Source organism: Ornithorhynchus anatinus, chromosome 8 (assembly GCF_004115215.2).
Source record: "Ornithorhynchus anatinus isolate Pmale09 chromosome 8, mOrnAna1.pri.v4, whole genome shotgun sequence".
NCBI lineage: Eukaryota > Metazoa > Chordata > Mammalia > Monotremata > Ornithorhynchidae > Ornithorhynchus > Ornithorhynchus anatinus.
In genome coordinates this window covers 68364732-68388759 of record NC_041735.1, presented here as the reverse complement: position 1 = coordinate 68388759, position 24028 = coordinate 68364732, and the positions used below count along the sequence as shown (strand labels likewise).

The 24028-nt window shown below is 56.2% G+C and overlaps 1 protein-coding gene across 1 annotated transcript; it reads left to right on the top strand.

The window, feature by feature from the left end:
- Positions 1-19821, top strand: UMAD1 (UBAP1-MVB12-associated (UMA) domain containing 1). Its single transcript, XM_029071063.1, has 4 exons — positions 1-197; positions 2835-2938; positions 14144-14217; positions 18801-19821. The coding sequence occupies exons 2-4, from the start codon at positions 2857-2859 to the stop codon at positions 19044-19046; spliced, it is 402 nt and encodes a 133-aa protein (XP_028926896.1). The 5' UTR covers positions 1-197; positions 2835-2856; the 3' UTR covers positions 19047-19821.
- Positions 19822-24028: the final 4207 nt, after the last annotated feature.

Sequence of the window (24028 nt, the reverse complement as noted above, 5' to 3'; positions counted from 1 at the left end):
GCGGCGGGGCCGAGGGGGGTGGGGCGGCGCTCGCCCTCCGGCCGTCTCTCTCTGTCTGTCTCTCCGGCCGTCCGGGGGGCCTCCCGGCGGCTGCCGGTGTCCGGGCCGCCGTCCGGCCGAGCCGGGGAGCTGGGGTGCGGCGCCGCCGGCGGCCGCGGCGGGGCGCTGCGGAGCGAGGACGGCGGCGCGAGCGGCAGGTACCTGCTCTCGCGGGAAGACGGGCGGGCTCCCTCCCCCACCCCCTTCCCCCAGGGCCGCGCGCCCGGCTCCCCCCACTGCGCAGGCGCGGAGCCGCCTCGCCCCCTCCCCCCAGGGCCGCGCGCCCGGCTCCCCCCACTGCGCAGGCGCGGAGCCGCCTCGCCCTCTCCCCCCCGGGGCCGCGCGCCCGGCTCCCCCCACTGCGCAGGCGCGGAGCCGCCTCGCCCTCCCCCCTCCCGGGGCCGCGTGCCCGGCTCCCCCTACTGCGCAGGCGCGGAGCCTCCTCGCCCTCCCGCCTCCCGGGGCCGCGTGCCAGGCTCCCTCCACTGCGCAGGCGCGGAGCCCCTTCTTCCCCCCCCCCCCCGCGCTCCCCCTTATAACGCTCTCCGTTTGCGCGCCCCCTCAGGACCCTTCTTCCAGTGCTCCGTGCGCCGGGAGAGCTCAATAAATAGTCCTCCTGACTCATTGGCCGCCCTCCATCCTCCCCGCCCAGACTGGCAGCTCGTTGCGGGGAGGGAATTTGTCTCCTTATTAGAATTCTAATTAGAATTATTCATCGGGATGATGGGATTTGTGAAGCGCTCACTACGTGCAAGGCACTGCTCTAAGCGCTGGGGGAGAGACAGGGTCATCAGGTTGTCCCGCGTGGGGCTCACAGTCTCCATCCCCATTTTCCAGATGAGGTCGCTGAGGCCCAGAGAAGTGAATAACAAGAATAATAATGATGTTGGTATTTGTTAAGCGCTTACTATGTGCCAAGCACTGTTCTAAGCGCTGGGGGAGACACAAGGTGATCAGGTTGACCCACGTGGGGATCACAGTCTCCATCCCCATTTTACAGATGAGGTCGCTGAGGCCCAGAGAAGTGAATATCAAGAATATTAATAATGTTGGTATTGGTTAAGCGCTTACTATGTGCAGAGCACTGTTCTAAGTGCTGGGGGAGATCCAGGGTCATCAGGTCGTCCCACGTGAGGCTCACAGTTAATCCCCATTTTCCAGATGAGGGAACTGAGGCCCAGAGAAGTGAAGTGACTCGCCCACAGTCACACAGCTGACAAGTGGCAGAGCCGGGAGTCGAACCCATGACCTCCGACTCCGAAGCCCAAGCTCTTTCCACTGAGCCATAATAAGGATGATGGTATTGGTTAAGGGCTCACTATGTGCCAAGCACTGTTCTAAGCGCCGGGGTAGACACAAGGTGATCAGGTTGACCCACGTGGGGCTCACAGTCTTCATCCCCATTTGACAGATGAGGAAACTGAGGCCCAGAGAAGTGCAGCAACTTGCCCCAGGTCACACGGCAGGCAAATGGCAGAGCCGGGATGCGCCCTGCACCGTACTGAACTCTGGGGTGGACACGGTGCAGTGGCCTGGGAGTCAGGAGGTCATGGGTTCTAATCCCGGCCCCGCTACTTGTCTGCTGCGTGACCTCGGGCCGGTCGCTTCCCTTCTCGCCGCCCGTCTGTGTCTTCGCGGTGGCACCGGCTCCGATGTGGCGCGAGGGAAAAGGGGGCGAGGGGGTTGGGGGTCCTGGGGGGTCCGGCAGCCTGGGAGAGGCGGGAAGCCCGGCCTCCTGACTGTCCGCTCCCTGTGGGCAGCCCGGGAATGTGTCTACCAACTCTGTTATCTTGGACTCTCCCAAGCGCCTAGTACATAGCGTAGTGGATAGAACCCGGGCCTGGAGGTCAGAGGATCGTCATAATAATAATAATAACAGTGGTATTTGTGAAGCAGCGTGGCTCGGTGGAAAGAGACCAGATTTGGGAGTCAGAGGTCGTGGGTTCTAATCCCGGCTCCGCCACCTGTCTGCTGTGTGACCTTGAGCAGGTCACTTTACTTCTCTGCGCCTCAGTTCCCTCATCTGGAAAATGGGGATTAAGACTGTGAGGCCCCCGAGGGACAACCTGATCGCCTCGTATCTCCCCCAGCGCTTAGAACGGTCCCTGGCACGTAGTAAGTGCTCAACAAATACCATTGTCATTATTATTATTATTACTCTGCACACAGCGACCGATAAATACCATTGATGATGATGATCTCTAGATCGTAAGCTCATTGTGGGCGGGGAACGTGTCTACCAACTCTGGTATATTGCACTGTCCCAAGCCTTTAGTGCAGTGCTCTGCGCATAATCAGTGCCCAGTAAATCCCAGATGCTTATTGCTTTGCACTAAGTAAGCGCTCAATAAATACAAATGAACGAACGCCACCGATCGATCGGCGGTCCGTAAGCTCCTTAATAATGATGGTATCGGTTAAGCGCTTACTATGTGCTAAGCACCGTTCTAAGGGCTGGGGTAGATACAAGGAAACCAGGTTGTCCCACGTGGGGCTCACAGTTTTAATCCCCATTTTCCAGACGAGGTCACTGAGGCCCAGAGAAGCGAAGTGACTTCCCCGAATTCACACAGCTGACAAGTGGCGGAGCCGGGATTAGAACCCACGACCTCTGACTCCCAAGCCCGGGCTCTTGCCACTGAGCCACGCCGCTTCTGGGGACGTGCCTATGAACTCTGTTATACTGGGCTCTCCCAAGTGCCTCGTCCAGTGCTCCGTCCACAGTGAGCCCTCCGACGATAGCATCGATCCATCGATCGATCGCCGGATAACGGCGGGCCGTGTCTCCGTTGCAGGAGCGACCGGACGGGAGCAGCCATGTTCAGCTTCTTCCGGAAGACCCCGGATCCCAAGAAGACGTCCGTCCCCGAGAGAGAGGCCGACGGCTTTGTCCTCCTGGGTCGGTCCTTCCCGACGGCTTGGGAAATGCCTTGCGGGTCGTGGGCCGCGGCTTCCCGCCGGAGCCTGAGGCCACGAGGGAGGCGCCGGGCGGGCGGTGGGAGCTGTGAGGCTCGGGGGGGGGGTCGCGGGACCCGCCCGGGATCGGCATGGAGTCGGCGTGACCGCGTGCGGCTCGGGAGCTGGGGCGGCGCTCTTCCTCCGCCTTCCCACCTGGCTTCGTGCGCCCCTGCTCACCTCGGAAGGTCGCTGGGGGAGAGTCGGGGGGTGTGGGATGGTCCGTGCCGGGTCACGGGGGGAGAGTCGGGGATGGAGAGGGGAGAATCGGGGGGGGGGGGGGGACGGAAGGACCGTGCCGGGTCACCCGGAGAGAGTCCCAGTCGGAGAGGGGAGAGTCAGGGATGGAGGGGGGAGAGTCCAGGCTGGTCGGATGGACCGTGCCGGGTCACCCGGAGAGAATCCGACTTGGAGAGGGGAGAGTCGGGGGGTGTTGGACGGACCGTCCCGGGTCACCCGGAGAGCGTCCGAGTCGGAGAGGGGAGAGTCGGGGGGTGTTGGACGGACCGTCCCGGGTCACCCGGAGAGAGTCCGAGTCGGAGAGGGGAGAGTCGGGGGGTGTTGGACGGACCGTCCCGGGTCACCCGGAGAGCGTCCGAGTCGGAGAGGGGAGAGTCGGGGGGTGCGGGATGGTCCGTGCTGGGTCAAGGAGGGGGAGTCGGGGACGGAGAGCGGAGAATCGGGGACCTGGGTGGGTCCGTTCTGGATCATTGTGGGAGATTCAGGGATGGAGAGGGGAGAGTCGGGGCTGTTGGATGGTCCTTGCTGGGTCACGGGGAGAAAGTCGGGGCTGGAGAGGGGAGAGTCTGGGGTGTGGGATGGTCCGCGCTGGGTCGGTGGAGTAATCCGTCACCTCCCCACCCCGTCTCCCCCCTTCCTGCCACCCGAGCTCTTCCGCGACACCTAACCCCTCGGGCTCTGACAATTCGGGACGGAAAAGACGTCTCTCCGGCCAGTCTCTGGAAGCTCGTCGCCTAGAATGCCCCGCCCCGTCAATAATGATAACGGTGATGGTATTTGTTAAGCGCTTACTCCGTGCCAAGCACTTTTCTAAGCCGTGGGGAAGATACAAGCTAATCCGGTTGTCCCACGTGGGGCTCACCGTCTTCATCCCCATTTTCCAGATGAGGGAACTGAGGCCCAGAGAGGTGAAGCGACTTGCCCAAAGTCACCCAGCTGGCAAGCGGCAGAGCCGGGATTAGAACCCACGACCTCGGACTCCCAAGCCCGGGCTCTTTCCACTGAGCCGCGCCGCTTCCGGGCCTGGGAGTCCGAGGACCTGGGTTGGCGTGGCCTGGTGGCCAGAAGGTCATGGGTTCTAATCCCGGCTCCGCCACTCGTCTGCTGGGTGACCTGCGGCGAGGCGCTTCACTTCTCTGGGCCTCGTTCAGTCGCATTTATTGAGCGCTTACTGCGTGCAGAGCACTGTACTAAGCGCTCGGAAAGTACAGTTGGGCAACGGATAGAGACAATCCCTGCCCAACACCGGACTCGTGGACTAGAAGGGGGACACAGGCAGTAAAATAAAACAAGTAGCTAGACATCAGTTTAGACCCTGAGCCCGTTACGGGAGCGTGGGCCTGGTAGTCAGAAGGACCTGGGTTCTAATCCCGGCCGCGCCTCTTGTCTGGCGGGTGACCTTGGGCGAGTGGCTTCACTTCCCCGGGCCTCAGTGACCTCATCTGGCAAACGGGGATGAAGCCCGTGAGCCCCCCGGGGGACGGGGACCGCGTCCGACCCGACGTGCTCGAACCCGCCCCGGCGCTCCCGTGCCTTGGCACGTGATAAGCGCTCAACGGACACCACGATCATTATAATTCAATACCGCCGATCGATCGACCGGTCGCTCGGAGGCTCCCGAATCCGAGACGAGGGCGGCGTCCGGCATCCGGCCCGGCAAAGGGCGAGCCGAAACCGGGAAGGCGAGGCCGGAGGGCCCGCGTCTGCAGACGCTCCCCCGCTTAGACCGGGAGCCCGTTACGGGGCAGGGGTCGTCGTTTATCCGTTGTACGCCCCGAGCGCTCAGTACAGTGCTCGGCGCAAAGTAAGCGCTCAGGAAGCACCGTTGAATGAATGAATGCGGGGGGTGGCCCCCGAAGGGACGGGCGGCCTCGGGCCCGTCGGCCCGCTAAGACCACCCCGTGGGGAGGGAGGGGAGGGCGGCAGAAGGGGCACCGCGGGCCCGACGCCCACGTGCCCCCCGCGGGTCTCCGGGCGGGAGGCGGAGGTGGGTTGGCGGCGCCTCGAAACCACAGCCCACAGCTGGGGTTTCGGAAAGCGGCCCCGGGAAGTTGGCAGGTGGCGTCTCCTCTCCAACGGCTCCCGAGCCACCGGCCGCTCTCGCAGAGAAGCGCCTCCCGCCCCTCCTCGGTCTCGTTTTACCTCCGACGGTGTTCGTGGAGCGCTTACTATGCAGCGGGCGCTGTACTAAGCCCTGGGAGAGAGAGGAGCTAATGGTTTGGGGGTTGTTTTTTTTAATGGTATTCATTAAGCACTTACTCTGTGCTAAGGACTGTTCTGAGCTCTGAGGTAGATTGGAGCTAATGTGTTTTCCTTTTTTAAAATGGTATTTAATAATAACAATAATGTTGGTATTTGTGAAGCGCTTACTGTGTGCGGAGCACTTTTCTAAGCGCTGGGGGAGATACAGGGTCGTCAGGTTGTCCCATGTGAGGCTCACGGTCTTTGTCCCCATTTTCCAGGTGAGGCAACTGAAGCACAGGGAAGTTAAGCGACCTGCCCACAGTCACCCAGCTGACAAGTGGCAGAGCCCGGGATTCGAACCCATGACCTCTGACTCCCAAGCCCGGGCTCTTTCCTCTGAGCCATGCTGCTTAGTGAGCACTTACTGTGTGTCAAGCACCATTCTAAGTGCTGGGGGAGATACGAGGTCATCAGGTAGGACACAGTCTTTGTCCCATATGGGGCTCCCAGTTGTAATCCAACTGTGCTGAGCACTGGGGTAGATATGAGCTGATTGATTTTGAGTCTGTTTTTTTTTTTAAATGGTATTTATTAAGCACTTAACTTGTGCCCAAGCACTGTTCTAAGCACCTGGGTAATAATAACAATGTTGGTATTTGTTAAGCGCTGGAGGAGATACAGGGTCATCGAGTTGTCCCACGTGAACCTCACAGTCTTGAGAGGCAGCGTGGCTCAGTGGAAAGAGCACGGGCTTTGGAGTCAGGGCTCGTGAGTTCGAATCCCAGCTCTGCCACTTGTCGGCTGGGTGACTGTGGGCGAGTCACTTCACTTCTCTGGGCCTCCGTTCCCTCAACTGTAAAATGGGGATTAAGACTGTGAGCCCCACGTGGGACGACCTGATTCCCCTATGTCTACCCCAGCGCTTAGAACAGTGCTCGGCACATAGTAAGCGCTTAACAAATACCAACATTATTATTATTATTATTATTATTCATCCCCATTTTACAGGTGAGACAACTGAGGCCCAGAGAAGTGAAGTGACTTGCCCACAGTCCCACAGCTGACAAGTGGCAGAGCCGGGATTCGATCCCATGACCTCTGACTCCCAAGCCCGGGCTCTTTCCACTGAGCCCCGCTGCGTTCGCCGTTATCGTTAATAGTAATATTAATAATGAAAATTTTAAAAAAACCCTGGCAACAGTTCTTCAGATTTCTTTAGGTACAAGCATACATCGAATGATGAATCTACTCTACCGTTATGGTCTAACGGACCGAGCGCAAGTCCCCAAGTCCGGAGGTCCTGGATTCAAGTCCCTTGGGCCCGCTGGGTGACCCTGGGCAAGTCACTTCATCTCTCTGGGCCTCAGTCTCCCCACCCGTAAAACAGGGATAAGGCTCCCTGCCTCTCCCTAACTCCCAAAGCAGTCGCAAAGTTAAAACCGAGACACCTGGTGGGGAACAAAATACAGATCGGAGGCCGTGAGCTACAACTTGGCCCTTTGAACGTTTCCAACACCTGGGCTTCTTGGCGAGTGGGGGGAAAAATATTTATCTTCTTTTTCAACGAGCAACCGTGGAACCAACGTCTCTTTAGAGCAACCGACTATTTCAGTGACAAACCTTGCGGCTTGACTCCGGTGCGTTCGCCGCCCGAAAGCCCCCTCGGATATTTTGGAAACTTTTCGAACGAACGCGTTTCGGAGATCTCTTGGTGGCCGGGAGGAGATTTCGGCGACGCCTGATGCCGTCAGACCGACCGGTGGTTTTTTTTTCCACTTCAGTGGTCGTTTCACCATAAACTAGATTTGACCATTTTTCCTAGAGCGGTTTCACCGGGGTTGGTCATCTTTCCTTTCAATTCCGTCAGTGGTGTTTATTGGTTATTGAGCCGCTGTTGTTCGCAGAGTAAGTACACACGCTCCCTGCCCCAAGGACCTCAGAGTCTGTACTGGGTGCAGAGCACTGTGTTGAGCGCATTGAGAAAAAAACAATAGTCATGATGATGATAACCATAATTGTGTGGTATTCGTTAATAATAACGATGATGGTATTTGTTAAGCGCTTCCTCTGTGCCAAGCACTGTTCTAAGCACTGGGGAGCAGCTTGGCTCAGTGGAACGAGCCCGGGCTTGGGAGTCAGAGGTCACGGGTTTGAATCCCGGCTCTGTCACTTGTCAGCTGTGTGACCGTGGGCGAGTCACTTCACTTCTCTGGGCCCCAGTTCCCTCCTCTGTAAAATGGGGGTGAAGACCGTGAGCCTCACGTGGGACAACCCGATGACCCTGTATCTCCCCCAGCGCTTAGAACGGTGCTCGGCACAGAGTAAGCGCTTAACAAATACCAACGTTATCATTATTATTATTACAGGGTAATCGGGTTGTCCCACCTGGGGCTCACGGTCTTCATCCCCATTTTACAGATGAGGTCACTGAGCCACAGAGGAGTGAAGTGGCTTGCCCCAGGTCACACAGCAGACGAGTAGCAGAACCGGGATTAGAACCCACGGCCTCTGACTCCCAAGCCCGGCCTCTTTCCACTGAGCCACGCTGCATCTCTTACTAAGTGCTTAGTACAGTGCACGGGACATAGTAAGCACTTAATATATGCTATTATTATTATTATTATCCAAGGATCCATCTTCCTGGGTTCCCAGAGCTTCCAGGAGCTGCACCTCTGTGTATCCTTCACCGAATAAAACCGTTCTTTTCTATTTTTTTAAAATGGTATTTGTCGCTAAGCGCTTACTGTGTGCCGAGCACTGTACGTAGCACTAGCCGGGGTGTGAGACGGTCAGGTTGGACCCAGTCCCTGTCCTTCATGGGGCTCACAGTCTTAATCCCCATTTTACAGCTAAGGCAACCGAGGCACAGAGCTGCTAACAGTGACTCGTCCAAGGTCACACAGCGCAGACAGGCGGGAGAGTCGGAATTAGAACCCAGGTCGTCCGACGCCCAGCCTCTTTCGACTAGGCCACGTTGCTTCATTAAGAATACTTTTATCTCGGTACAGGGGTTACCAGCTTAATATAGTGTTCTGCACACAGTAAGTGCTAAATAAATAGGATTCAGTAAATGAGTCTCTCCAGAGCTGAATATTCTGGGTATCTTGTTTGCTTTTCGTCAGTGCTGAGAACAGTGCTTGGCACCTAGTAAGCAGTGAAGATATACCATAAATGTCAACGTTCTGCTAAAGGTGGCTGACAGAGTGCCCTCGAGGACACTGACAGGTCGTCCGATTTCTCTGATGAGTATCCGGTTCCCCGGGGCTTTTCGTGTCCGTAGCAAACCCTGATAGTAAAAGTTCATTCAATAGTATTTATTGAGCGCTTATTATGTGCAGAGCGCCGGACTAAGCGCTTGGAATGAACAAGTCGGCAACAGATAGAGACGGTCCCTGCCCTTTGACGGGTTTACGGTCTAATCGGGGGAGTTGGACAGACAAGAACAATGGCGATAAAGTTATTATTGCTTTATTAATTATTAGAAATTATTACTACTTTATTAATAACTATAAAGTTATTTATAGTTTTCCGGAAAAAATTCTTCATCCTCCCCCAGGCTTCCCGCCAAAGAGAAATCATTCAATTTAGATCCAGACATCGTCCCACACTCGGCGGGGTCGTTCGAGAAGCTGGAAAAGACTCGGCGCCCACGATGGGAAACGGGGCGGAGTCGGTCGAGCCCGGGCCTGGGAGTCAGAAGGTCATGGATTCTAATCCCGGCTCCGCTACTCATTGGCTGTGTGACCTCGGGCCAGTCACTTCACTTCTCTGAGCCTCAGTCCCCTCCTCTGTCAAATGGGGACGGAGACTGCGAGCCCCACGTGGGACAGGGACTGTGTCCGGTCCAGTTTGCCTGCTTCCACCCCAGCGCTTAGTACAGTTCCTGGAACGTATTAAGCGCTTAATCAGTACCATCATTATCACTCGTTATTGTTATTAACCTCTATTGACATCAAGCCTAGACGGAAGCATAGGGAGACACTGCAGAGCCTAGCCTGTGGAAAATAGAAACCTTTTAAAAGGCGATCTTTACAGTGGATGGATCAAGCAAGCGGTAGGGTTTCCTGAGCATTTAATACTAATAATAATGTTGGTATCTGTTAAGCGCTTACTATGTGCAGAGCACCGTACTAAGCGCTGGGGTCGATAGAGGGTGATCGGGTTGTCCCACGTGAGGCTCACAGTTAATCCCCATTTTACAGATGAGGTAATTGAGGCCCCGAGAAGTGAAGTGACTTGCCCACAGTCACACAGCTGACAAGGGGATTCGAACCCATGACCTCTGACTCCCAAGCCCGGGCTCTTTCCACTGAGCCACGTACTAAGAGCTTGAGGGAGCACAGTGTAACAGAGTGGGTAGACACAACCTCTGCTCACAAGAGGAGACGGATTCGTATGTCTTATCTGGGTTTATCGGTAGCGGGTTGGCAAACCTAATGGCAAATTTCAAATCTAAGGGATCCCGCCTTCTCTGAGAGTCATCTTCCACGGTTCGTCCCTGTTGGGTTTAGAACAGCTTTCCGCAATACAGTTAAGAGAGAACCTGACCGCGTCCCCTCCAAGAAGCCTTCCCTAATCCAGCCCCCCCATCTCCCCTCGGATCTGGGCCATTTGGGCACCGGGTATTCGCTCCACCCTCGCTCCGACACCACATAAATCCCTATCCACAATTTATTTCTATTATTAAATAAATAATACACGGTCTAGAAGGGGGACGCGATTCATCTCCAGCTCATAGCACGCTGCCCGTAGTGAGAGCTTCACGAATACCATCATTATCATGTCACAAAACCTGGCGGGTGACCTTTGGAAATGAATCAGGCTGGAGGGGGGGAAGCGGGACCAAGAGGAGAAGGGAGAAGGAGGAAGTGAAGACGCTTCTAGACCCATTCATTCATTCATTCAATAGTATTTATTGAGCACTTACTATAATAATGTTGGTATTTGTTAAGCGCTTACTATGTGCCGAGCACTGTTCTAAGCGCTGGGGTAGACACAGGGGAATCAGGTTGTCCCACGTGGGGCTCACAGTCTGCATCCCCATTTTACAGATGAGGTAACTGAGGCACCGAGAAGTTAAGTGACTCGCCCAAAGTCACACAGCTGACAAGTGACCGAGTCGGGATTCGAACCCATGACCTCTGACTCCAAAGCCCGTGCTCTTTCCACTGAGCCACGCTGCAGAGCACTGTGCTAAGCGCTTGAAATGTACAATTCGGCAACAGATAGAGACGATCCCTGCCCATTGATGGGCTTACAGTCTAACTGGGGGAGAATGCACGGAAAATCAGAAATAAAGGACTATAAGCGCTCAGTACAGGGCTCTGCACTCCGTAAGCGCTCAATAAATACGATCGAAAGAATAGTAATCGTGATATTTGGTGAGGGCTTACTATGCACTTAGCACAGTGCACTGCACCCGGGGGGTGCTCAATAAATAATATCACCACTACTGTCATCACTCCTATTTATTCGTTTCATTCGGTCATATTTATTGAGCACTTACTGTCTGCAGAGCACCGTACTAAGCGCTTGGAAAGTACAATTCAGCAACAAAGAGAGACCATTCATTCAATCGTATTTATTGAGCACTTACTAATTGCAGAGCACTGTCCTAAGCGCTTGGAATGAACAAGTCGGCAACAGGTAGAGACGGTCTCTGCCGTTCGACGGGCTTACGGTCTGATCGGGGGAGACGGACGGACGAGAACGATGGCGATAAATAGAGTCGAGGGGAAGAACATCTCGTAAACCCCTGCCCACAGAGGGTTCACAGGCTAAAAGAGGGGAGGTGGACACCAAAACAAGCAAACGGGCATCAATGGCATCAATATAAATAAATAGAATTAGAGATATACACCCATCAGAAGAAGTAGAACAGGCATTAATATAAATAGAATTCTTTGTTCTGTTATTACCGCTACAAATAATTATGGTGTTCGTTACACATTTACTATGTGCCCCGCACCATTCTAAGCGCCGAGGTGGATGCTCACTCTCAATCCCCACCTTGGGCGGGTGACGTTGGGCAAGTCACTTCACTTCTCTGGGCCTCAGTTCCCTCGTCTGGAAAATGGGGATGAAGACTGGGAGCCCCACATGAGACAGGGATCGGGTCCAACCTGACTACCTTGTATCTCCCCCAGCGTTTAGAACAGTGCCTGGCACATCGTGAGCGCTTAACAAATACCAGCAAAAGAACTAGGCGCGTACTTCGTCCGTGTTCTATTTGCTAGGGACAGCGTGGTCCCCTCCCGTTCTCCGTTCTCCCTGGCCGCTCTGTCTCCATCTCTTTCCTCCTCTGCCTCCCGCTCCCTAACTATGGTAATTAATGCCGTAATTAATTAATCGGGGGTAATTCTCCCCCGATCGGACCGTAAGCCCGTCAAACGGCAGGGACCGTCTCTATCTGTTGCCGACTTGTACATTCCAAGCGCTTAGTACAGTGCTCTGCACATAGTAAGCGCTCAATAAATACTATTGAATGAATGAATGAATGAATGAATAATACAATTGTGGTAATTGTCAAAAATTACAATTATTATTGATTGGATTATAAAGTTCCTCTTTTCCAAAGAGTTCCCAGTCTTTCACTCTGTTTTCTCAGGTTTCTTGACCAAGATTTTGTGAGTTTGAAAATACTGGGCCTCGTTACCTTCCACAGATAGAGGAAACATCATTGCCCTCTGATAGATTGGTAGAAATAAGGATGTTAAGCGCTCGCTATGTGCCAGGCACTGGGCTAAGCACTGGGGTGGATAGAAGAAAAAAGGGTTGGGGTCAGTGCCCGTCCCACGTGACGGAGGAGGGAACCGAGGCCCAGAGAAGCCAAGCGACCCGCCCCAGGCCACGCAGCAGACAAGTGTCGGAGCCAGGATTAGAACCCATGACCGCCTGATTCCCAGGCCCCGGGCTCTAGACGCCTAGTCCACCAGCACCTTGGCCGCGCGGCCTAACGTGGAATAAAAAGCATCACTGCCAGACCGCACTGTTTCTGGTAGTTGTGTTTTTTATTCCTGTGACTCGTTCAGGATCCTCCAGCGTCTTCCCCGGCTACCCCGGGGGTGACGAAAGGGCTGGCCGGAGAAGAGCTGCGGGGAATTCGCTCCCTCTGCAACTCCGAGAAACAATCCGTCTTTCTGAGACGCTTGCGACTTTCTTCGGGCACGTTAAAACCGTGCCGAGCCTGGCTTCTGTAGCGGCCTCAGTTTCTTCTTCCGGAAAATGGGCCGGCATCCCCTCCCGCTTGGACCGAAGCCCCCTGGGGGACGGGAACGGTGTCTGACCCGGTTAGTCGGGATCTAACCCAGCGCTGAGCCGTAGCGCTTGTCAGTCGGTCCGTCAGTCGTATTTACCGAGCGCTTACCGCGTGCAGAGCACTGTACTAGGCGCTTGGGAGAATATAGTATAGCAATAAACAGACACGTTCCCGGCCCACAACGGGCTTACAGTCTAGAGGGGGGGCAGACAGACGTGAATAGAAATAAATGACGGATCTGGACGTGAGCGGGGTGGGGCCGGGAGGGGGGATGAAGTAAGGGAGCGAGGCAGGGCGACGCAGAAGGGAGCGGGAGAAGAGGGAAGGAGGGCGCAGTCGGGGAAGGCCTCTGGGAGGATAAGGCTTTGAAGTGGGGGAGAGTCGACGCCTGCGGGATACGAGGAGGGAGGGCGGTTCCAGGCCGGAGGCGGGACGTGGCCGAGAAGCCGTCGGAGAGACAGATGAGACAGAGGCCCGGGGAGAAGGTTGGCATTAGAGGAGCGAAGTGTGCGGGCTCGATTGTAGAAGGAGAGAAACGAGGTGAGGTAGGAGGGGGCGAGGGGATGGACGGCTTTAAAGCCAAGGGTGAGGAGTTCTTGTTCGACGCGGAGGGGGATGGGCAACCCCCGGAGGTTCTCGAGGAAGGGGGAAGCGTGGACTGGACGTGGCTAAACAGGGCTGGGCACGGAGAACGTGCTTAACGAAAACCAGAATCGCCATTCCCACCTATACATTTCGATTCAGAGGCCACGGGAACAGCATTCGTGCGGTCGCCCCATCAGATGCGCAGATGATCAATCACCCGATAGTATTTACTGAGCGCCGACCGTGTCCTGGGCACTGTACTGAGCGGCTGGGAGAGTCCTGTAGGACAACGTTGGCAGACACGTTCCCCGCCCACGAGGAGCTGGGACAGACATTCTCGTAACTAAATGACGGCTATGGACCGAGTGCCGTGAGGCGGGTGGAGGGACGAAGGAAGGGGGTAAATCCAAAAATGTCAAGAATGAGTTAGACCGAATGTGGAGTGGGGAGGAGAGAGTCAGGAGGACCTGGGTTCTAATCCCGGCTCTGCCGTGTGACCTTGAGCAAGTCACTTCACCTCATCTGTAACGTGGGGTTTACGAGTATTTCTGTATTTATTTGTTTATCTATTTATATTAACGTCTCTCTCCCCCTCTAGACTGTGAGCTGGCTCTCTGTGGGCAGGAATGTTATACTGTCCTCTCCCAAGCGCTCAGCACGGTGCTCTGCACACAGTAAGCGCTCGATAAATACCAGTGAACGAATGAATGAGTGTGGGACCGGGACTGCGTCCAACCTGATTGACTTGTATCCACCCCAGCACTTAGAACAGCGCTTGGCACAAAGTCAGCGCTTAACCGGTTCCGTAATGATTAATTACTAGCGTGTGTGTTAAAGAACGGAATCCCATCGCTAAGAAAAGGTCTCCCTTTGCTCCCGTAGGCGACACGGCTAATGAGCAGAGGGCGGCATCAGGAGCCCAGACTTCGGGAGCTACGCTCCAGCCGCCTTTGCGGGTAAGTGGGAGCCCCCCGTTCTCGGTGGGAGACGTCCGGCCCAGAGGGGCGAGCAAGCTGTTCTCGCTTCTTCTGCCTCTGCTCCCGTGACGGAGAACGGTTTCGAGGACCCAGAGACGCGATTGAGTTTCCCCGTCTGAATGAACAGAGGTCCGGCCGACAGCCGAAGAAAAGTCCGCAGAGCCCCTCTCGCCGTTCTCGGGGCCGGAGCCTCCGCCTGCGGATCATTAACCCCTTTCAGAGCGTTATTTAAACCGGGGCCCGATCCCCCTGAATTCAGCTGAAGGGAGGAGGGGAAGATCAGCGGAAAAGGATCGTCGAATCCACGGAACCCGACCGGCCTGTTTGGGGAAACGTACCTTTTTGTATCTCGAGCCTTTCGCCGTGTCGTCTCGGGGACGCAACCTCCGAGCCGGCGACCTGAATGGCCAAGGGGCCGAGGCGGTCCGGGGGGAGACGGAAACCCCGTGAGGATGTCGGAGTTGAGGGTATTCCGCCCACCGGGCCCGCTCGCGGTAATGAACCCCAAAAGGGTTCCTGTTTCCCGAGCGGAGGAAAGGAGCTAGGCGCGTGCCTCGTTTGCGTTCTCTTGGCTCGGGACAGCGTGGTCCTCTCCCGTTCTTCTCTTATCTCCCCGACCGCTCGGTCTCCGTCTCCTCGGCGGGCTCCTCCTCTGCCTCCCACCCCCGCACTCTGGGGGTCCCTCAAGGCTCATTTCCGGGCCCCCTTCTAGTCTCCGTCTTCATCCAACCCCTTGGAGAAGTCCTTCGCTCCCCAGCTTCAAAGAGCATCTCTCTGTGGATGATTCCCTAATCCACCTCTCCAGCCCCCACCTTCTCCTTCTCTGCAGTCTCACATTTCCTCCTGCCCCCCAGCTCATAATAACGGTGGTATTTGTTAAGCGCTTACTATGTGCAAAGCACTGTTCTAAGCGCTGGGGGGGGGGATCCAAGGTGATCGAGCTGTCCCACGTGGGGCTCACGGTCTCAATCCCCATTTTCCAGATGAGGTCACTGAGGCACAGAGAAGTGAAGTGACTTGCCCAAAGTCACACAGACGGCGAGCGGCGGAGCCGGGAGCTCTACCTGGATGTCCCGCCGACACCTCGAACTGAACGCGTCCGAAACAGAACTCCCCCTCATCTTCCCACCCTGACTTTCCCGTTACCGTGGACAGGCCCACCAGCCTCCCTGTCTCCTAAGCCCGTATCCCGGACCTCACCCTCAACTCACCTCCCTCACCAGGCCTCCCGTTCGATCCGTCGCCGAATCCCGTCGGTTCCACCTTGACGACGTCGCTGAGATCCACCTTTTCCTCTTCGTGCGGACTTGCTGCGCTTAGATTTTTCCCTCCTTGATACCGCAGCAGCCTCCCCGCTGGCCTCCCGGCCTCCCGCCCCTCTTCACTCCAGTCCACGCCTCACTCTGCTGCCCGGATCGTTTTTCAGAAAAACCGTTCGCGTCTCCCCACTCTTCAAGATCTTCCTCCTCCACGCGAAACCCCCAGCTCTCTCCCTCCTACCTCACGTCGCCGCTCTCCTACCGCAACCCGACCCGGCCTGGCCCCTGTAGACTCTGAGCACGCCGTGGACGGGGATCGTCACCGTTTATGATGATTAATAAGAATGTTGGTATCTGTTAAGCGTTTTCTATGCGCCAAGCGCTGTTCTAAGCACTGGGGGAGATGCCAGATCATCAGGTTGTCCCACGTGGGGCTCACAGTCTTCATCCGCATTTTAGAGACGAGGGAACTGAGGCCCCCGAGAAGTGACCGCCCCAAGGTCACGCAGCAGACGGGTGGCAGAGCCGGGATTAGAACCCAGGCCCTCTGACGTTCCCCAGCGCTTAATCCAGCGCTGCGCACACAGGGGTTTCTTTTTGTTCAGTCGGTCTCCCTCTGAAGAGTCCCTCGGCCCGTTTTTAACCCGCGTTTCCAATCCCCGGGTTTATTTCCCTTTCATTCCATCCGGTTGAGCAGGTCACTGTCCGTGCTCCTTCCGTGCGCGCATTGATCCTTCGTGACTGGCCCTTCGCCTCTTCAGAGGGAGGGAGCTAGAAACTAAAATTTAGCAGCTGGGCTGGCTGCCAGAGAGGATTTACGAAGACGAGGCTGGAGCATTCGGGGCCCCTCGGGTCACGTTGACCCCAGAGACCCCAGGTATTTCTAGGAGTCGCCGCGGGGCTCATGTCCCCGTTCTCCCGGCCGAGAGGCTCCGGCGCCGGGTCCTTTCTTCTCCGCCAGCAGCTTCCCGCCGAAAGCCCGGCTCGCGTCCTCCGCCTGAGAGGAGCCGGGAAATGCGGCAGGCCCGAATCCGCATTCCTTCCTATTGGAACATTTTGGAAACCAAAGCGGGTTTCTGGCCGCCCCGGCTCCGTCTCTCTCCTTGCCGGCACCGTCTCTGTCCTCGCCCCACTCCATCTCTGAATGCTCCCGCTCCGTCTCTGGCCGGCCCGGCGCCGTCTCTGGCTGTGTGGATGCTGTTTGAGGAGAGCAGCCTGGCTCAGTGGCAAGAGCCCTGACTGGGGAGTCTGAGGTCGTGGGTTCTAATCCCGGCTCCGCCACTCGTCAGCTGTGTGACTTTGGGCAAGTCATTTCTCTTCTCCGGGCCTCAGTGACCTCGTCTGGAAAATGGGGATGAAGACTGTGAGGTCCGCGTGGGACAGTCTGATGAGCTTGCATCTCCCCCAGTGCTTAGAACAGTGCTTGGCACGTAGTAAGTGCTTAACCAATACCGTCATTATCATTATTATCGTGTGGCCGGAGCGCAGCGGTGGGGTTCGATTCCCAACTCCAGCCTGGAGCGTCAGGGCTGTGTCTGGGGGTGGGGGCTGCCAGGGGCCTTCCCCTCCCCTCAGCACTGTGCTCGTTTGTATATATTATTACCTTATTTATTTTGTTCACGAGGGTGTCCGTCCCCTCGATTCTATTGTGACGATGTCGTCTTGTTTTTGTCCGTCCGTCTCCCCCGATTAGACTGTGAGCCCGTCATCGGGCAGGGATGGTCTCTAACTGTTGCCAAATTGTCCGTTCCAAGCACTTAGTCCAGTGCTCTGCACATAGTAAGCGCTCAATAGATACTATCGGATGAATGAATGAAGGAAGGAGAGGTGGTTACGGTGTTGGGGGGCAGCCTCCGTCGAGCCGGCCTCTCCCATTCGGCCTCCTCCGGTTGGCCTCCCCCCCGGGTGACGACCCCCGGCCGGCCTCCCCGAGCCAGCCCCTCCCATTTGGCCCCCCTGCTAAGCCAGGGAAAGCTTCCCGCCGGCTCCCTTCTTCAGCACCGATAATCAATCGATCAGTAGTGGCTAAGGAGCTCCTACTGTGGGCAGAGCACTGCGGAGAGTACAGTAGAGGTTACACTTCTGCGACCTCCTCGTCGTTGGCATTTACTCACTAAGTCATTGGCAGTCCGCTTAGCCTGGGCGGGGATGGTCTCTCTCTCTCTGTTGCCAAATTGTACATTCCAAATGCTTAGTACAGCGCTCGGCGCATAGTAAGCGCTCAGTAAATACTGAATGAATGAATGAGTGATCAGGCTGGAAAGATTTCAATAATTGGGTAGGGATTGTCCCTATTTGTTGCCCAGTTTTACTTTCCAAGCGCTCAGTACAACACTCTGCAGCCAGTAAGCGCTCAATAAATACGATTGAATGCATGAATTCATTCATGCATTCAATCGTATTTATTGAGCGCTTACTATGTGCAGAGCGCTGGACTAAGCGCTTGGAATGAACAAGTCGGCAACAGATAGAGACGGTCCCTGCCCTTTGACGGGCTCACGGTCTAATCGGGGGAGACGGGCGGACGAGAACGATGGCGATAGATAGAGTCGAGGGGAAGAACGTCTCGTAAAAACCGATGGCGACTAAATAGAATCGAGGCGATGTACATTTCATTATCAAAATAAATGAATGTGCCAAGCACTGTTCATTCAATAGTATTTATTGAGCGCTTACTATGTGCAGAGCACCGGACTGAGCGCTTGGAATGAACAAGTCGGCAACAGATAGAGACGGTCCCCGCCGTCTGACGGGCGCACGGTCCGATCGGGGGAGACGGACGGACGAGAACGATGGCGATAGATAGAGTCGAGGGGAAGAACGTCTCTTAAAAACCGATGGCGACTAAATAGAATCGAGGCGATGTACATTTCATTAACAAAGTAAATAGGGTGATGAAAATATATACAGTTGAGCGGACGGGTACGGTGCTGAGGGGATGGGAAGCTGGGGTAGATACGGGTTAATCAGGTTGGACCCAGTCCCTGTCCCACACGGGGCTCCACACTCTTAGAAGGAGAGTGGGCTAGTGGATAGAGCAAGGGCCTGGGAGTCAGAAGGACCTGGGTTCTAATCCCGGCTCCGCCACATGTCTGCTGTGTGACCTTGGGCAAGCCACTTCACTCTCCGGACCTCAGTTCCCTCAGCTGCAAAAAGGGGACGGAGACCGCGAGCCCCACACGGGACAGAGACCGTGTCCAACTCGATTTGCCCGTACCCGCCCCGGCGCTTAGTACGGCGCCTGGCACATAGTAAGCGCTAAACCAACGCCGTAATTGTTATTACCCCTCTGTTTCCCTTCAGGCGGAGCGGGCCGGGCCAGCTGAGGGGCCGGGCCGGGCCGAGGCGGCGGACCGGACCCCGGGCGCGGCGCCCCCGACGTCGGAGCTGCTGAGCGACGTCCCCTTCACCCTGGCCCCGCACGTGCTGGCGGCCCGGGACCCCCTCGGCGACCTTCCCGTCGGGCTGCTCGGCTCCGACGCCGGCCGCGACCTGGCCCGTTTCCGCTACGACTTCACCCTGGAAAACTCCGTCCTCTGGGATGCCTAGCTCCCCCCGCCCGGGCCGCCCCTCTCCCCCACGGGCCGGACCCTCCGGGGAGGGGGTCGGCCCACTGCCAACGGGCAGGCCGGGGGCCCGGAGACCGAGAGGGCCTCGGTGGCCCGGCCACCGCTGGCTCCCGCGGCCGCCTATTTGGCGTCAGATAAACGACCTCTCCTCCCCAGTGAAAAAACAGCGTCGGGTACTAAACTCTCCCCCTCAGAAGACTCCTGGAGCTGTGGGAGGAAAACTAGAAAAGCCCGCACGTCCCGCGAGGGTCAGACCGGCGAAAGCGCACGTGTCCGGCGGCGGCCCGCAACGGGAGGGGAGACGGCGGTTTCCTCCCGGGATTTCCGGGGCTCGACGGTCGTCATTTTCCCTTGGGGAGCGAGGGCGGGGATCCGGGCCCGAGGATCGGCGGCCCACGGTGTCCCTCCCGCCGTCGGGGCGGTCCCGTCCGGGCCTGAGGGGGGTCGTCCCCGCCGACACGTCCTTCGAGATGGAAAAGTCGGCCGAGAAAGGCGATCGGTGCCGGCTCCCGCCAGGGAGGGCGGCTGGTGCCCACTGACCGGATGCTGGTGAATTTGGATTCTGGCATTTTGAGCACTTTTCTTTGGGCATTTTTGTTCCATATGTTTCCAGCAGTGGCTTGGCCGGGGCGGGGGGGAGGGGCGTGGAGTCTCCAACTTCTGCTACTTTGAATAGGGGGTCTCCTTCTCTCCCTCTCTTCCTTCTCCCCTCTTCTGCCCTTCTTTCCCACTCTCCTCTTCCTCCCTCTTCTTTTCTTCCCTTCCTTCCTCTCCCTCTGTCCCTCCTCCTCCTCTTTTCCCCTTTCTCCTCTCTTCCCTTCTCATCCATCCCCCATCCCTCCCTCCCCCTTTCTCCCTTTCTTTCATCCTCCTCCCCCCTCCCTCCTTCTCCGTCCCTCACTTTCCTTCTCTCTCACTCTCCCTCTCTTCCTCCTTTCCTTCCCTCTCCTTCTCCCTCTCTTTCACTTTCCCTCTCTTCCTCCTTCCGTCTCCCTCCCGTTCCCTCTTTCTTCTTTCCCTCTCCCTCACTTTCCCTCTCTCACTCTCCCTCTCTTCCTCCTTCCCTCCCGCTTTTTCTCCCTCTCCCTCCTTCTCCCTTTTGCACACTCTCCCTCTCTTCCTCCTTCCCTCTCCCTTCTTCTCCCTTTCCCTCCTTCTCCCTCTTTTTCGTCGCCTCTGTCTCTTCCTCCTTCCCTCTCCCTCCCCCCTCTGTCTCCATCCTCTCTCTACCTAGTTCTATCTTCTTCTCCCTCTTCCTCTCCCTTTGCCCCCGCCCAAAGTCTCCCAAAGTTTCCTGGAGACCGGCGTTCCCAGTTTGTGGATCGATTGGCTTGTCCTTTTCCGCCTCTCCGCCCGCCGAAGAAAAGCGCCTCTGGGGGACGTTGATTTCTACCGATCACAGCCGTATTTAGAAATTTGCAGGCCACCGCAGAGATGGAAATGTTGGACTGCTGAAAAAGCTGAAATTCCTTCGTGTCCATCTATAGTAAATGGCAAAATAGCTAAATACTCATTTCAGGCTTGGAGTCTCACATGATTTATTCTAAATCAAACCTAACAGCCCTGCCACTGGCCAACAGACAGCTCGCTGAAGAGGTCACTCGTGCTGTGTATGAAGAATTCTCTCGACTACGTGTGAGTTTAAATGTGTTTTGACTCACGGCGAAAGAGAGGTGTGTTTAGACCGAACCAAATGCGTATGAGGATTATCTTTCAGATACAGCGGTGTGTCGCGTCGGAGTCCAAAGCTTCACGTAGCAGCGTGTGAATTCTTAATGTTTTAATGTGAGACATAAGTGTTCGATTAACAAGTGAGATGTAATTGTGTTGATAAATGTTCTAAATTATTAAAAAGGAAGGGTGTGTTTACATTGTCAAAAATACGAATTCTGGTTCTTTGGCAATTCGAGAGGGTTTCTTTCGCAATTTCCTTAATAATTGTCGTTTTTCCGGGGAGGGTATATTGGATCCTCTTTTCAGAAGCCGTCTTCTCAAAGTGCAGCCGAAAGGTGCATTTCTCTGTCCCGGATGAGGGAAAATGCATCGTTTTTAATAACGCACCCTTCCAAGATCACATTTCTTTTAAAACACCAATCTAGGCACTACCCTCATCCCCTAATTTTGGTATTTAGGTACTTAGTATGTGCCAAGCACCGTTCTAAGCGCTGGTGTAGGTAGAAGATAATCAGGCCCCAGTCACGCGGTCAGCTCACTGCGGTCAGGGAACGTGTCTACCGACTCTGTTGTATCGGACTCTCCCAAGTGCTTAGTACGGTACTCTGCGCACAGTGGGTGCTCGATAAGTACCACTAAAGGAAACGGGAGGGAGAAGAGTTATTGCAGATGAGGAGGCCCGGAGAAGCGAAGTGAATCGCCCGAGGTCAGACAGGTGAGCGGCAGAGCTGGGATTAGAACCCAGAACCCCCGACTTCTGGGCCCGAGCTCTTCCCAGTGGCCCGTGCTGCTTCTTGCCATTGCATATGGATATAAGATACTTTTTAAAAATGATATCTGTCCAGTGCCTAGTACACTGCCTGGCACCTAGTGAGCGCTTAACAGATACCATCATCAAGTGCTCACTAGGTGCCAGGCACCGTTCTAAGAGCTAGGGTAGGTACAAGATGATCGGGTCGGTCACGGTCCGGGTCCCACGTGGGGCTCCCGCTCTTAGTCCCCATTTTACAGATGAGAGAACTGAGGCCCGGAGAAGTGAAGCGACTTGCCCGAGGTCCCACGGGAAATTGGCAGGGCCGGGATTAGAACCCCGGTCCTTCCGACTCCCAGCCCGGGCCGTGAGTGACGCCGGCGAAATTATTCAGCGAGGTTGATGTGGGACCATTCTGTGGTGCGGGGGGAGCGCGTCGGCCTCCTCGCTGACCTCCCGACCTCCTGCCTCTGTCCTCTCCAGTCCAGACTTGACTCCGCTGCCCGGACCATTTTTCTACACGTTCAGGACGTGTCACCCCCTTCCTCAAAAACCTCCCGGGGTCGCCCGTCCACCTCCGTATCAAACAAAAACTCCTCACCAACGGCTTTAAAGCCGTCCATGCCCCGGCCTCCTCCTACCTCCCCTCCCTTCTGTCCGTCTCCATCCCCGCCCGCACACTCCGCTCCTCGGCCGCCGCTCGCCTCCTCACCGGGCCTCCATCTCGTCGGTCTCGCCGCCGACCTCGCGCCCCCATCCCGCCTCTGGCCCGGAACGCCCTCCCTCCTCAAATCCCACAGACCACGACTCTCCCACCTTCTTCAAAGCCTTCCCGAAGGCCCACCTCCTCCAAGAGGCCTTCCCTGACTGCGCCCCGCTTTTCCTCGTCTCCCGCTCCCTTCCGCGTCACCCTGACTTGCTCCCTATGCCCTCCCCGCTCCAGCCCCGGGGCGCTCCCGTCTGTATCTGTCATTTTAATTATTTATATTGACATCTCTCTCCTCCCGCCGCCCCCAGACCGTGAGCTCGTTACGGGCAGGGAATGTCACTATTTCTTCTTGCACTGTACTTTCCCAAGCGCTTAGTCCCGTGCTCTCCACCCAGTAAAAGTGCTTAATAAATACGATCGAACGAGTGAACTAATAGCAGTAGATGACAACAGTTGTTCTCCCTCACCGGCATGACAAAGAATATTGCTCAATTCCATCCGGACCTTGGCCAACAGCCCCTCCTCTCCACCCCCCACCATTAAACCGCACGCGGGACCACGTTCCGATGGAGAGAGATGAGGTGCCGGGAGGAAGGGCGTTATATTAGCCAAAGGTTATTGGGAAATACTGGGGGTCTGTGGGCGTTATCTCTCGACCCTTCATGCCGTATTGATGAGGGCAGGACCCCGGCCACCATTAGAAAATATAATGCTTTCAAACCCATCTGTCTCCGCGCTCCATTAGTCGGAAAGATGCCGTGCGCCCTCACGCCGCGTAAAGAACTCTTCCCCGCGGCTTGCCGGATGGAAAGCTCTGGGACACGGTGGTCCGCTCCAGCGGTTTGGTGGCTCGAACAGACGTCCACCGAGTCCGAGTGGTTGGCCTGATGGTTTTTTGGGGGGGAGTGGGGGAAGGTATTCATCGAGCGCTCACCGTGTGCGGAGCACTATACTCAGCGCTCGGCAGAGGACAACACAGAAGAGTTGGTAGGCAAGTTCCGGGCTCACAGTTCTAGAGGGGGAGACTGGCAAATATATAATTTATAAGATATAATCTAACCTTTCCGGATAGGTCCGTAACGCGGAGCCTCTCAGGGTGGCCCCTGGAGAGTTTCCAGTCCTCTACCAGTCTCGGCTACGGGAGGGAGAGTCAAGCGGGGGCCCGTCCGGTCCATTCCCAGGTCGGGCACTGGCCGGCGAGCGGCGGGCCGTCGGCTACCGGTCGAAACTCCCCCGGGCCGGGCAGCGGCGGCCCGGGAGAGAGTCGAGGGCGGAGACTCGAGTTGACCGAGCGGGGGAAGGCGACGGTCAACCCCTGCCGGATTTTTCCCAAGAAAACTCCGTGGATCCACTCCCGGACCGATGGCGGACGGAGAGCGGGGCCTTTTGGGAGAGACGTGTCCGTGGTGTCGCTGTGGGTCGGAGACCACTCGCCGGCGTAAGGCAAGACGAGACATAATTTGGTGTGTTGAAGATTTTAGGAAAATGGAAAAGTAACCTACCGGAAGAATTGTGACATTTGTTAAGCACCTACTCTGTGCCAAAGCCTCATTACTCTACAGAGAACTACTACTAATTAAGCGCTTAGTTCAGTGCTCTGCACATGATAAGTGCTCAATAAATACGATTGAAATAACAATTGTAACTACTGCTAACTGCTACTGTTCCTATTGCTGCCAGCAAAGGGTAGCAAAGGAAGGAAAGAGTTCTCCACAGCCTGGTGTAGTGGATAGAACACAGGCCTGGGAGTCGGAAGGACCCGGGGTCTAATCCCGCCTCCGCCGCTTGTCCGCTGCGTGACCTGGGGCAAGTCATTTCACTTCTCTGG

Excerpts from the sequence above, each read along its gene's own strand:
- UMAD1 (XM_029071063.1), top strand. The coding sequence starts at position 2,857 with ATGTTCAGCTTCTTCCGGAAGACCCCGGATCCCAAGAAGACGTCCGTC. Across the intron at positions 2,939-14,143 it reads CGACGGCTTTGTCCTCCTGG|GCGACACGGCTAATGAGCAG; the intron begins GTCGGTCCTTCC and ends TTGCTCCCGTAG. Across the intron at positions 14,218-18,800 it reads CGCTCCAGCCGCCTTTGCGG|GCGGAGCGGGCCGGGCCAGC; the intron begins GTAAGTGGGAGC and ends GTTTCCCTTCAG.